This window comes from Quercus lobata, chromosome 2, assembly GCF_001633185.2.
Source record: "Quercus lobata isolate SW786 chromosome 2, ValleyOak3.0 Primary Assembly, whole genome shotgun sequence".
In the NCBI taxonomy this organism is placed as follows: Eukaryota; Viridiplantae; Streptophyta; class Magnoliopsida; order Fagales; family Fagaceae; genus Quercus; species Quercus lobata.
The window spans coordinates 43,014,312-43,029,258 of NC_044905.1; the positions used below are offsets into that span (position 1 = coordinate 43,014,312).

General features: G+C 37.4%; 2 protein-coding genes across 2 annotated transcripts; one reads left to right on the forward strand and one right to left on the reverse strand.

The window, feature by feature from the left end:
* Positions 1-1,710: 1,710 nt before the first annotated feature.
* LOC115975663 lies at positions 1,711-5,391 on the reverse strand. Its single transcript, XM_031096545.1, has 4 exons — positions 5,374-5,391; positions 3,293-3,469; positions 2,817-3,214; positions 1,711-2,748 (listed from the first exon to the last, which is right to left on the reverse strand). The coding sequence occupies exons 3-4, from the start codon at positions 3,210-3,212 to the stop codon at positions 2,173-2,175; spliced, it is 972 nt and encodes a 323-aa protein (XP_030952405.1). The 5' UTR covers positions 3,213-3,214; positions 3,293-3,469; positions 5,374-5,391; the 3' UTR covers positions 1,711-2,172.
* Positions 5,392-6,296: 905 nt separating this feature from the next.
* On the forward strand, positions 6,297-7,830 carry LOC115978145 (E3 ubiquitin-protein ligase ATL42-like). Its single transcript, XM_031100170.1, has one exon. The coding sequence runs from the start codon at positions 6,434-6,436 to the stop codon at positions 7,700-7,702; it is 1,269 nt and encodes a 422-aa protein (XP_030956030.1). The 5' UTR covers positions 6,297-6,433; the 3' UTR covers positions 7,703-7,830.
* The last annotated feature ends 7,117 nt before the right edge of the window (positions 7,831-14,947 follow it).

Consider the following 14,947-nt stretch of genomic DNA (forward strand, 5'->3'; position numbering starts at 1 on the left):
TATTGGCCCACTATGCAGAAGGACGCCGAAGCCTATGTCAGGGCCTGCGACAAGTGCCAAAGGTTCAGCAACATTATTAGGCAACCAACCGAAGAGCTGACCCCAATGACGGCCCCATGGCCGTTCGCACAGTGGGGCTTAGATATCATGGGACCCTTCCCTACAGCAGCACGACAGCTAAAGTTCCTGGTGGTAGGCATCGACTATTTCACAAAATGGGTGGAAGCTGAAGCATTGGCCACAATCACGGAGAAAAACGTACGAAGCTTTGTTTGGAGATGTATCATATGCAGGTTTGGCATTCCTAGAGTCTTCGTCTCGGACAACGGACGGCAATTCGACAACGACCCCTTTCGAGATTTCTGCTCACAACTAGGAATAAAGAACCACTATTCCTCCCCCGCCCACCCTCAGGCTAATGGCCAAGTCGAAGTAACGAACCGATCCTTGCTCAAAATTATCAAGACCCGGCTCGAGGGGGCAAAGGGTATATGGCCCGATGAATTGCCAAGCATATTATGGGCTTACAGGACGACAGCAAGGACACCCACAGGAGAAACACCATTCCGACTGACATATGGAAATGAAGCGGTCATTCCAGCAGAAGTTGGGCTCACAAGCTACAGGGTGCACAACCACGACGAAAACAAAAATGATGAGGCCATGCGACTACAGCTGGACCTAATAGACGAAATCAGGGCAATAGCAGAACAAAGGCTCGCTCGATACCAGGACCGTATGGCTAAACACTACAACTCTCGGGTTCGACACAGGGACTTCCAGGTTGGAGACCTTGTTCTTAGAAAGGTCATGGGCGCCGCTAGGGACCCTACCCAAGGGAAACTCGGCCCCAATTGGGAAGGACCCTACAGAGTTACGTCGTGGCTAAGGAAAGGCACATACCATCTAGAGACATTGGAAGGAAAGAAACTGCCGCACCCGTGGAACACCGAGCACCTACGAAGATACTACCAGTAGGAGCGACAGCACAAAGTTCAATTTTTTATTTTACATTCCAGCAAGACTTTAGTCTCACTCCTCATAACTATCATTTACTTTAATCTTTTGCAACAATTCTTCTTTTTAGCCCAAGGGGCAGGATTTGGTTTTAATTACTTTCATTTGAATGCATGACAATAAGAGGAGTTTTTCAGAAATTACTGAAGTGTATTTCTTCTACGGTCTACTAGGTTCGCGGCCAAAACCGCTAAGTCCATAACATACGGACCAAAAAGACGTCAAAGACATCAAGGCTAAGGCCGACGGTCCAAAAGATGAAACAATCATCGTATGGACGAAGTCCTAAAAAACTAAGGACTAATGAAGGTGTTAAATACACCAAAGCTTAAAAAGCTGACGAACCAAAAAAGATGTCAGAGACATCAAGGCTAAGGCCAACGGTCCGGGAAATCTAAAAAACCGACGGTCCAAAAGATGAAACAATCATCAAATGGACGAAGTCCTAAAAAACTAAGGACTAATGAAGGTGTTAAATACACCAAAGCTTAAAAAGCTGACGGGCCAAAAAAGATGTCAGAGAAATCAAGTCTAAGGCCAACGGTCCGGGAAATCTAATAAGCCGACGGTCCAAAAGATGAAGCGATCATCAAATGGACGAAGTCCTAAAAAACTAAGGACTAATGAAGGTGTTAGATACACCAGGCTTAAAAAGCTGACGGTCTAGTGGATGAAAATATCATCATATGGACCAGGACTTAAAAAACTGACGGACTAATAAAGGTGTCAAAAACGTCAAGGCTAAGGCCAAGAAAACAACGGTCCGGAAAAACCAAAATTAAAAAAGTGACGGTCCAACAAAGTCAACGATCCAATAGATGAAAATATCATCATATGGACCAGGTCCTAAAACTAACGGACCTATAAGGCAGACGGTCCAATAGATGACGGTCTAACGAAAAAGTAAGACCCTACTTACAAACGTGGTTCTCAAACCAACAAGCCCGTAGAAATGATAAAAAGGGGCTAAAAAATCAAAAAAATAACGATCTCATCAAATAAATGGGGCCATAAGAAATTAGAATCAGTATACATGTTCAAAGCGACGAATTCCAAGTGCCATAAAAAGGGGCAAATAGAGTTACAGGTAAAAAGCCCAATAAACAAAAGGACATTTAAAAACATTGTTCAAAAATTACAATAGAAAAGCTATGGTTAAATGGCAGGAACATCCTTGGAGACCCCGTCAGCTTTATCCTTGGCAATTTGTGCCGCATCTGAAGACTCGGCAGGAATAGTGACGGCTGGCTGAGCCAAAATAACTCCGGCATCATTAAGCAAAGAGTCCAAACTAATAGGTCCGTCACCTTTGTCAGCAACAGTTTCACGAGCAGGAGTCATCGGCACGGAGGCGTCCATGGTAATTCCGGATAGATCCAACTCTGGATAAGCTGACGCTACCTGCCTCAGACAATCGTCGAAACCTGTGCCGTAATAATCAGCGCAGGAGTCAATAAATGACTGGGTTGTCTTGAATTTTTGGACCGCATCAGTCCCAGCCGTCTCTACTTGTGCACGTAAGGATGAAACCTCCTCCTCAAGCTTCTTCTGCTGACCCTCAGCCTCTCCCAACTTCTCCTTTACATCCTTCAGCTCTGAGTTTAAGAGACGGACGGCCTCCTTATATTGCGCTTGCTGATCCATCAGATTGGCGTTATGCCTCCTAACCCGAGAAACGACGCCTTCTTTGGCCACGCACCGGTCTTGAAGTGCTTTTACACGAACCAAGGCCTGAAGGAAGTACAACCGTCAGCCATAAAGCAAGGCAAACATTAAATTAATCAAAGTAAAAAGCATACCCGTGCTATGTCAAAGAAAGCTGACGCCCCCAGGTCTTCCGTCCCTAGCTGAGCACAAGGGTCAAGATCCGTCTGTTTTATGAGGGATTCTACCCCCTCAACAGCATAATCCTTGTGGGTCAGCAAGCAACGGGGTCCCTCAATGACGGGACCAGAAGAGGTCATCACTCCTTTCCCAGCACCGTGACCAGACTTGGGAGGCGACTTCGTGGAAGGCACATCCCCTGCACTGACAGCTACCTTCTTAGAAGGAGGATCGTCCTTTCCGTCAGCCTTCCTCTTAACTGAACTCTTCAAAGAGGAATGAGGGGTTGACGCTCCTTCTTTTCCCTTAGCTTTCTCCTCCTCCTTCTTACGGGCAGCAGCGGCCCTCACCCTTTGCTTCGCAGCTTCCATCTCTACACAAAATAAATTGACGGATCAGTAATAGCCGACGAAAGAAATAAACCGACGGGTCATGTAAGGCTTCGACTTACGTTTACGAGAAAATTCTTCCAACTTCCGAGCTTCAACCGTCGGCTCTGGACCCCCACAATACAAATGGAGGGTGTCTAGGGTGATCAAGTCCCTACACTTCCGTTGCTCAAGCGATATGCCAAGTATCCGACGGATAAATTCCCTTTGTTCGTCAGATATCTCCGGGCGAGCACTAGCTGAAATAAAAGGGAATAGACGGTGTTAAAGGAGACGGACTCAAGAAAACTCCCTGATAAATGAAAAGAGACGGTAAGAAGAAAGACAAGGGGGCAACCTGACTCCCTAATATAGGCCCAAGTGTTATCAAAATAACCGCCAGGCAGTGTATCCCACTCACCTGGACGGCACACCCAATCCGTCCCTTTAACAAAGAAAAATCTATTCTTCCAATTTCTATTGGAGTCTGGCATATCAAACACTAATCTTAAGCTCTTCTCACGTGGAGCAAAATGGTAAGTCCCCTTGGCAGATACTTTATGCTGGGGTCTGTAGCAATAAAAGAACTCGTCTAGCGAAAGCTGACGGTTCCCCCCACTCAAGCGACCCCAAAGGATCTCAGCACCAATAAAAATCCTCCAGGCATTCGGAGCAATTTGGCTGACGGACAATCCCAAGAAATCCGCTAGACGGTGTAAAGCCGTCAGTGGTAATCTAAGGCCAGCAGCGAACATGGCATCGTACATCCCCACATCAGCAGTCCTCCCTGTATAACACTTCTCATTTTTTCTAGGGAGACGGATAGGAATGTGGTCTGGGATTTGGAAACGGGTACGCAACTCGTTAAAAACTCTGTTGCTCATCTTTGGAAGGAATTTATTGACGGCCCACTCCTCCGGGAGGATGAAGGGACGGTTACCTCCAGAACTCCCTGAAGTTCCATCACAGGACTCGTCGTCACCTTCATCCTCATTTCCGTCACTACTAACCTCGTTACCCTCGTCCCTACTCCCGTCACTATCCGACTCCTCGTCGCCTTCATCCCCGTTCCCGTCAACACAAATTTCCTCGTCTCTCCTCTTGACCTCAACCTCACTTAACACTTTATCCCTAACTTCCTCAACTTGGCCTTCTACATCAATACTAAGGGACTGGGCTGACGTTTCCTTTCCTGACGATTCAGAAAAGCCGTCGGACTCTTGACCTGAGCCAAAGAATTCGTCGTAGCCCGCTCCATCGCGGACTAACGACTGATCACTCGACGCGTCACTCGACATCTGACTACCTACAAGTGACGGATATGCTCTAAGTTCCTAGACTGACTTTGTTTTTTCAGGAAAAAATAAAAAAGGGAGAAAAAAGCGAAGAGAAGGAAAGAAGAACTTACAGGTGAAGCAGATCTTGAATGGATGGAACGACCTTGAAAGTGACGGTGTTGATAACAGCTGACGGATCAAATTGGAAGTAAGGGTGACGGATTCTCTCTTGAAAAACCAGCGAGGTTGAAATGATGAAATGAGTGAAGGGGCGTGGTATTTATACAAGAGAGAAAACGCACGGAAGACGAGGCGACGCCCGCGCCCAGAAACGAGGCCAACGAATGAATGCCACGTGACCTTGCATTTAATAGCTCGAAGATCGAGGAGTCGTTCATATTTGATTTTTCCCTAGTCATCTTCTAACTCCACATGCTGACGGTCTTATTCGTCGAACATGTAGAGTAGGGGGCAACTGATGAGGATAAAAGGAGAGCTTAAACCACACGGACATAAAGCCGACGGTTTAATACTTTTTCTTTGGGCGTAGCAGACGGTGCTTATGCTGACGGTCATAGTATCAGCTGACTCCGTGGTTGACGACTCAAATGCTGACGGTATAACAAAGGTAACGGAGGAAAATTGAGGCTGACGGACCGGGCACAAGTTTACTTGCTTTCCACGCTAGATAATATTTAAAGGATCCCCATAAGGAAAAGATCCCGTAAAATACGCTCAAAAGGACTCCTATAAGGAAAGGACTTCTACTCCAAGGTAAAGAGGTCAACCTTCTACTAGTATAAAAGCCCAAGCATCCTCACAAACTAAGGTACGCATAATTTACCCTCTCTAGCACTCTAGAGCAGTGAGAATAGTTCTAACTTGACCTTCGGAGGGTGTTTGGCCGGTACCACACCGGTACTCTCTGCTAGGTTCTTCCTTTTCGTTGTGCAGGTGCCGTTTGATCGTACGAGGAACGTGTGACTCACTGGTGATACTATTTTCGGCATCATCAGTCGTCTTATGGTTAATCTTACTGATAAATTGACCGCAGTAAGATAAATTTTGTAGCTCTATTAATGATGTCATATGCTTTACGTTTGTATTGGTATTATTAGTGTATTACTACCCCAGGACCAAGAGAATGCATACCAAGTCAAGATACTGAAGTTAATTTGGTTGTAACTACGACCGTCCCCATTTTATCATCTACCATTAACAACTTGCAAACCTCAGCAGTTGTGAAAAATTGTGTTTCTAGTCTAGTCTAGAGTTATTGATTTGGAAAAACTAATAAGTTAATCTAATACATAAAAAGACTTAAAAAGAAACAAGTAAAACAAGAACAAATTAAAGCTGACATTGAAATCTCAAACTCATACTGAAAGCATCAAATCCATCAACCAAGATTCACCCTAATTCGCGTGTCATCAAATACATCAGCTTAGCAGCTTGTCTCATGGCGTGAGGTTTCATTGTCTCATCTTAAGGTAAATCTCACTGGTAAATAGTTCAAATTGATGACATTAAGATGAAATTTTGATGTCATATGGTTGTATTAGGATTAGTGTATTACTACCCCAGGAGAATGCATACCAAGTCAAGATGCCAAATTAATTAGGCTGTATTTATTACTATGAGCCTTGCCACATGGTCATCGCTACTGAATTTCAAACTTTTAATAGTCACATTATGATATGTATATGATTAAATGATTAAATAATTAGGACAAACAAGAACAGACTAGGAAGAAACCAAGAAAATTGACAAACCAGAAGAATAGCCTTCGGGGGAAAGTATACTTAAAAAATTCAATGCATAACAACCTATCTTAAGGACTCAAACTCCCCCTTTATAAGCTAGAAGTTTTCCACAAAAAGTCTAAATTATCCAGAAGAATGCTTTCTGGAGAACTTTAGAATTCTGGGAAAGCTTTTATATTCAATCATGAATAAATTTCTTTTGCTAATTTTGGTTCTCCATTTCATGTTCATCAATGTCAAAGCACAAATGGCAGGGGATAATCAAGCTGCTTCACAACCTGTGCAACCAAGTCTTGCAGTTGTCATAGGTATCCTCTCAATCATGTTTTCATTAACATTTCTTCTTCTTGTCTACGCCAAATTCTGTCACAGGAGAGGGTCCATTCACAGCGATCCACAAAACTTTGGATTTATTAGATCAAGCTCTCGATTTTCTGGGATTGATAAGACAGTGATTGAGTCACTTCCATTCTTTAGATTCTCTTCACTTAAGGGGACAAAGGAAGGACTTGAATGCTCAGTCTGCCTATCCAAATTCGAAGATACTGAAATGCTTCGATTGCTGCCCAAGTGTAAACATGCCTTTCACATTGACTGCATCGACAATTGGCTTATAAAGCATTCAAGCTGTCCTCTTTGCAGGCATAAGGTAAGCCCTGAGGACCCAACAATTTTTACATACACAAATAGTATGAGATTGATGAACCAGTCTGAGCTGAGACAAGACTCTAATATAGAGCTCTTTGTCCAAAGAGAAGAAGATCATCACGGATCTTCAAGATTCAGCATTGGAAGCAGCTTTCGAAAAACTGAAAAGGGTAATACAGAAGAAAAACCATTAATATTCCAAGAAGAAGCTGACAATAATGATGAAAACAACAAAGTCTTGCACAAGCACAACCACAAGATTATTGTATCTGACTTTATTTTCAACAACCGGTGGAGCAGTGTGAGTTCTTCAGACCTGATGTTCTTGAACTCGGAGTTGCTTAGTGCTACATCAAGCTATAGATTCTCTTCTTTGGATTGGAATAACGAGCAGTCCTCAACACCCAGATCTTTAGAAAATGGACATATTGTGAAGATTAAAGAGGAGATGGAGTTGAAGAGATCATTTGAGACCAAGGTTAGTACACTCAACAAAACTAGTCCAGTTTCATTTCCGGGTCTTCCTTCTACATCAGATTCCACACCAAATTTGAGTCAGACATCAAGGTATATGAATCCAACCGAGAGAAGATCAATGTCAGAAATAACTGCACTTTCAAGATATGAAGATATTTCTGGTATAAAGAACAGAATTAGAGAGTCTTCTTTGATTGAAAACAATGTTAAAGCGGAAAGAATGAGGCGGCTTTGGTTCCCAATTGCCAAAAGAACAGTTAAGTGGTATGCCAATAGAGAAAGAAGGTCCCAACAGTCTCAGAACACACAACGAGTATTAGATGTATAAATCACAAAGATACATCTCCACGTATGTTCTTTCCACTACTGTTATATAGTTTGAATGTTCTTGAATTTGGCTGATATTTATTGAGATGAAAGTCAGCTTGGAATTCATTGATACAGTTTCATATTAGATATTAGGCAGTACTTTGAAAAAAAAAAAAAAAAATATATATATATATATATACACTTAAGCTCAAGAGGAACAGATACACCTTTCAGTTTTCATTTCTGTTATTTCTATGGCTTCTCATGTTCTCATATGCTTGTATGTATGATTTATTTTTATTTTTATTTTTTTCTGATAGAATGTATGATGTTTTAATCAAAAATAGAATTACAAAAAAAAAAAAAAAAATGGAAAATTCATCTAGGCTGGCCAGAGTAATTTTTATTCTCTTAACAAGAAGATTTGGTCATACATGGAAATGTTATTATTTTATAAGATTTAGAAACACCATCTTCTTGAATCATGTACTGGTACAGGTATCTTTCTGTTTTGCTTGTATTTATAAATGCTTGCATTATAAACAAAGGTAACTTATTAGGCAAAGAAGAAAGTGATTGCCACTCTGGTTCCATTAATTAAACATGCTCGTCTTTGCACGACTATATTTTAATTGAAACACTTAACTCATCAGATTGTAATAATATTGTCTTTTCTTTCGACTCTATCATGAAACTTAAGCAAAAATAGTATAGGATCCAAAAGTTCAACCTGTTCCAAGAAACTCAAGTTAGGGGATTGCCATTATTGACCAAGCAATAAGTAAATACCTAACTGGAAATTACAGTAATTTTAAATTATGTTTCGTATTCACTAATAGACTTGTAAAAATTTAATTTAAATTTTCACAATAAAATAGTAGTCCTATCATATGTGTCAAATTTCAAACCAAAGCAAAGGGAATCCAGATTTCTCAAATTACGCCGAGAATATCCAACTAGTCTTGTGGGCTAAACTAGATTCACATAGCCCTGCCTGAAATTGCAAATGCTTCATTAATATTATGTTTCTTCCCACAATTTTTCCTCTCTGTTCTTCCCCTTCTATTTTCTTAATTTAAAAAGATACCCTAATTAGGGGGACTTTGAAATTAAAAATTCTGTAGAAAAATATAAAATAATATATTAAAGTTCTGGAAATTGTATTTCTTTCTTTAAGTCAATTAACATTCATCCTATATCCCCTTGTAGTTTTCCTAGCCACATGCATGTTAATTATTATTATTATTTTTTATTTTATTTTTTTCCTTTTCAATGTTGAATTGCTGATGCTAGTCTTTCATATAAAAACATTATCAGCCTATAGGTAATGGCGTAATAGCCGAAACCTGTTTCTTTGTCTTGAATGAGGGAAGGAATCCATAGATCATAAAGTTTGGATATATTTGTCGCTCATATATTTGTCTTTCCCTTTCTTTCTTTTTCTTTTCTTTTATTTTTTTTAATTATTTTATTTATACTTATGCCTAATGGTATTACATATTTTACTGTGTGTTTGTTTTGCCAGTAACCTTGTAAGCTGTAACCAATGGCGGCACACAAAAAAAAATTTATATTTAATTTTTTTTTTTTTTTTGGGTTTTTTTGAACACCTTAATAAAACCTAATAACATATCAATTCAACACCAACACTTATCTTGGACATTTTAAACAAAAAGAAAATTACTCAAACAATAAACCAATTTGATCTAAAATATGAAAAAAAAAAAGTAAAAAGTAGCAAGCCCAAAAACAAATAATGAATAATTATTCATCTTAAATCTCGGAAAAACACAATTAAATAGGCAATAAAATATAAATACTTAAAAGATAATTAAGTGTGAGATAGTGGATGTGGGACACGGGACAATATCTTGAAGACCATTTTTTTTTTTTTTTAAATGATTGTATTGTTGTGTTGAATGCTTAATACAGTCATGCAAAAGATACAACAAAAATTCTTCTTAATTACAAAGACCAATAAGTTGTCAAAGTTAAGTTGAATTGTTAAATAAAAGAACAGTAAAGAATAAAGAAAAAAATTAATAAATATAAATTAAAGTATACTAAATAATAATAATTAGAGTTCACTTAACAAAAATAATTAATAACTTTATTATATATAGTAAGAGACAATAAATGGTTTCCAAGATTTAATTTTAGCAACAATAATTAATATCTTTAATATATTAAGATACAATATGCCTAATGAACTTAGGACACGTTTGATAGACTGTAACAGTAATTACATAGGAAAATGAATAGATATTATAAGGAATACAAAATGTTGTAATGTAATGTTTATTACTATTCATTTGTTTGGTGACAACACAATAATAGAACTTTGAAAACACTAAAAACAATGGAATGAAAGTATTTTAAATCAAACTTAAGATATATTTTAAGAAATATCTTACTCATATAATTATATTTCCTAAAAAAGAATTTTTTTTTTAATTTGAAAAAGATATTAGTTATTTTTTATGATTTTTTATTTTCATAATTGTTAATTGAATGTTCAATAAGTGTATAAAACACTATAAACGTTTAGACCCCCAATTAACAAATTACCAATTCAAACTTAATATCGAATAATTAATGTGCAGAATATGAACATAAGTTTAATACAGAATTGATAAACAATCTAAACCAAATAAAATCACATCCATAGCAGAAATTAAATGGTAAAAATTAAGGGAATAGAGATACAAACACAAGGACAACACAACGATGTGTTATTAAAGAGGAAACCGAAGCCCTCGGCGTAAAACCTCTCCGCCGCCCTCCAAGCGGTAAATAATCCACTAAAGAATGTAGTTGGGATACATGAACAGCAGAAGACCCTCCAAGTCTAATCTACCCAGTGTATCTAAGCCCTCCAAGCTCCTACTCCAACGAGGTTACGCCGAACCTATTTCTTCTTTAGCTTACCGGATTCTGCTACTGACCATAGTATCAACCAATATGAAATTGGTCCCTTCCTAACTGCTTCCCAAAGCACCAAACAGCTTTTTCATATATATGAGTATGGTGAGAAAAGGTTTTGGTAATGTACCTCTCAAGGATGTAGCAATGGAGAGGGTGGGAGTAGAGGAATTTGAAGAGTCTCTATGTGAAGATTGGAGATGAATCAATCTTGTTTTTCTCTAAGGTTTCTCTCTCAAAATTCTCTCTGGAAGCTCTCTACATTTCGTGGGTATAAGGGGTATTTATACTTGTGTGTGTTTGGAATGGGAAGAGTTAATTTTTCCAAAACAAAGCTGGCTGGCGGCTTGGCCTCACGACTTGATTGAGCTGCGAGTTCCAACCGCAAGGTAATTGAATGGCCAAACTGTACTTTTTGTCCTGTAGTGCTCTAGCTGGCATGACGCTTCAACTTCTGGCATGCTTGGCACGTGTGCAACTTCTGGCGGCTTGCAAGTTGCGAGCCACCCACAAGATTCAGTCACGAGTCCCTGCTTCTTTGCACAATCTTGAGCATTTCTTCACATTCTCTCACACACTACCCTTACATGATTCCCACCTAAATACAAGGTTACTAATTGTTAAAATACAAGCAAATTTGGCACGGAATAAAGCCAATAAGATGGTTGATAAAATTCAACCTTACATGTGTATATATATTTATTTTTTTTATTTAGAAATATATTAATTTTACAAATTAATACACCTACTAAGGGATATCTATTACATCCCTTTTAGAGATTAATAGTTATTCCTCATTTTAAAAAGTTATTCCTCATTTTAAAGAATAGCTATTCATAAGGAATAACTATTCCCTATAATAAAAACATAACCAAACTACTAAATAACTAAACCATATGAATAACTATTAAATTACAGTGCCTACTACAGTCTGCCAAACATATCCTTATAGTTTATTCTCTATTCTATTACTAGTACAATGGATAAATTTATGACAAGGACATCATTTATACCGCAACCCTCATCTCCTGCCCAAGATTTATATTTTAAGAGAACTCATGTTGACTTAAAAATCTTCCTTCGAATTATGGGTTACGAGAAAATATCTCATCTTATCATCCTAATGATCAAAATGAAATGAGAATATATTATCTCCAAAATATATATATATATATATATTATTCAACCTCTTTGACATGAATTTGAATGACCCGCCTAGAAAAAATTCCTAAAACTGCCACAAGTTATAACTCAGTGATGTAGACTCCTACAATTTATTAAGGGTGCCCACGAGTTGGTCCAAGTCGAGTGTGTGCCTAACCAGCAACCAACCTAACCAAATCAATTGGAAAAATTTTAGACCCACTATTGACTGGTGAGGCTGTCGGATCGGATTGGTTCGATCATACGTTGGATCCTAGTCGGTTTGGTCAAAACTGGCAAAAGGTGAGATCTTGCCAAATCTAGTGGAGATCTCATTGAATCTAGTGGATTTCCATTGATCTCTCGCCGAAAAAAGGTTAAACCTCACCAGATTGGTTGGTTTTCAAAGTCAAGTTGGGTGGCTCAAAATTTGGAGAAGCAAACCTACCAATAGACCTGCCAATGTCATGTCGGATTCTAAGGGTGGCGGCTTGTCACTAATCATCAGAATAATCAATTCAGGTGGAAGGTTAGTGAGGTGTAGCGGGTGGGTCGGGTCTCGATTGACTTGGAAACCCCCTACTCTTTATTAAGAAAATCATAATTTGACCTCCCCTCTTTTATAAAAAGAAATTTTAAAATGTTTTCTTTTTTTATAAAATAAAAAAATTATATGGGTTCATGATAAAAATATAAATAATAGGCAAGATGCTTACACATAATCCAATATTGTTGACATAAATCTGTGAGTATTGTTTAAGATAAATCAATGATATTCACCGCATTTTCTTGTCTGGTCCATTTATATTTTATGGTTATCATAATAGAGTTTACCGTCCATGGTTTAATGATTTGTTAAGTAGGTCTATTTCCGTACTCGTGACAATTTTATATAGCAGAGGGTATTTAAATTTGTAGCAGGTCAAAAAATTTATGAAGTATATGATGTTGAGGTTTCATTTAGTGTCCCTCTGTCGAAGAATATTATTAAGGATCAAAAGAATCAAAACCAAATTTTCGTAAAATTTAAAATACGTTTACTTTATGCCATGAAATTCTAAGAGCACTCTTCCGTCTTCACCAATGAAACAAGTTTATGAAACAAATTGTTTAATGATAATTAAAAGATATATATATATATACACACACCTAGAGAATGTGGCAAAGTTGAAGATGCCCCTGAAATTGTTTTTGTTTTTGCTCCCTTTTCAACCTTGATAAAGTAAAATGCACCAAATATTAAAAAAAAAAAAAAAAAAAAAAAAAAAAAAAAAAAAAAGAAAAAAAGAAGAAGAAGCAAGAATAGCCTTTAACTTTTAAATTCTGCAACGCTGAAGTTGGTCCTAAATTTTTCAATGGTCCATACCCACTGCAAAAGTATATATACTTGGATTTTCTTTTCTTTTTTCTTTTTTAATCGAACTTACTTATTTACTTGGATTTTGGGTCATCAAATTTGGCCATATTCGGCTTTGCAAATTAGACGGCCGCCTGGCCCATAGCCTATTAGCAGCCAATACCCTCAAAAAGTACTCTACAGCAAAGAAGAGAAACTCAAAATGATTTGAGTATGAGCTCAAGCAGCTTACTGTAGCTTAAAACTCAAAGCAAAAATAATAATTTTTTAATGTGTAGTGTTAAAAAATAATATTTTAATATATTGATGGTTATAATTGTTATTTATTGTGTTGGATCATTGGATGTATTATTTTATTGTATTGTTTATATTATTTTAACTGGTATGCAACTCGTAGTTATGTACATAAATAATAAATTATAATGGTACTATTAATATTAGTTTAGATTTTTAAATATATAATACAAAAAGTGCTCTTTAGCAAAGAAGAGAAACTCAAAATGATTTGAGTCTGAGCTCAAGCAGCTTACTATAGCTTAAAACTCAAAGCAAAAATAATAATTTTTTAATGTGTAGTGTTAAAAAATAGTATTTTAATATATTGATGGTTATGATTGTTATTTATTGTGTTGGATCATTGGATGTATTATTTTATTGTGTTGTTTATATTATTTTAACTAGTATGTAATTCGTGCTTATGCACAGAAATAATATATTATAATGGTACTATTGATATTAGTTTAGGTTATTAAATATATAAGACATTAGTTGACATTTGGAGGTACTAAAATTATTTTCCCTTGCAATTTTAATGATATTGGTTACGCCAAGTTTCTCATTACACTGTTGTTATGTATATAATTTTAAAAATCACTATTGGACACTACATATACAATATCAATTCACTACCATTGTCTTTGAAATTCTACTAAATACAACACAAAATAAAAGAATAAATTGGTTCAATAATTTCTCCTAAATTGAATGAGGATAGGTTCATGGGATCATTTAGCTCAACTACAGTTTGTTATGTTAAGATTTTCAAAATATGTAAATAGAAATAGTGAAGAAAAAAAATACACTTGTAGGGGTGATAGGCCAAGTGGTATATGTTTATATGTAAATATTGGGCCGGGGGCCCAATCCAAAGATATGAAGTAGTCTGAGGACGGGCAAATACTATCATGGGGGTCCATGCTAGTGAGTAAGGAGGCGAGTTTTGGTCATAAAAGTCCAATAGGGTGGTCCGAGAATGAATGCCTCCTCAGTTGAGCAAAGTCAAGGTCCGAAGGTGTGGTCCGCCATCCAAGGAAACGTTTCAAGAAATTCTATTGATAACGATAAGCATCACAAAAGTGCAGGACAGAGGGAAGTCTTAAAATATCTAAGAGAAAGCTGCTACCACCGCATTGAATGCTCTATAGCTAACTCTTTGGCTGCATTAAAGAGAAAGTGATACCTGAACAGTAATTTTTAGCCGAACAGTAATTTTTAACCTTACAACTACTACCAGAGACTTCAGGAAGGTGCTAACGGGACAATGATCAACACCAGCAATCTACTCTACATGTGGAGGGTAGAGATGAAGGAAGAAAGATAGTATAAAGTAGAAAGAAGACCCGAAAGGAAGGGAATCAGAGAATTGAGAGAGAAATACTATAGCAATAAGAATTGTATTTGTAATCAACTTCAAGGATTATATGCAAGAATTGATCTCCTCAGACTATGCCGAGAACGATTTTCTTTAAATAAAATTAGTCTATTTTTACTTTATTGTCATTTAGATCCACTATAATTACTACCCAACTCATTAGAGCCTAGTTTTCCAACCCACTCTTTACA

What these genes read in the sequence shown, in the direction of transcription:
- LOC115975663 (XM_031096545.1), bottom strand. Translation starts at nt 3,212, where the DNA reads ATGGAAGCTGCGAAGCAAAGGGTGAGGGCCGCTGCTGCCCGTAAGAAG. An exon ending in CTTTCTTTGACATAGCACGG is followed by an intron (nt 2,749 to 2,816) that starts GTATGCTTTTTA and finishes TACTTCCTTCAG; the next exon opens with GCCTTGGTTCGTGTAAAAGC.
- LOC115978145 (XM_031100170.1), top strand. Translation starts at nt 6,434, where the DNA reads ATGAATAAATTTCTTTTGCTAATTTTGGTTCTCCATTTCATGTTCATC.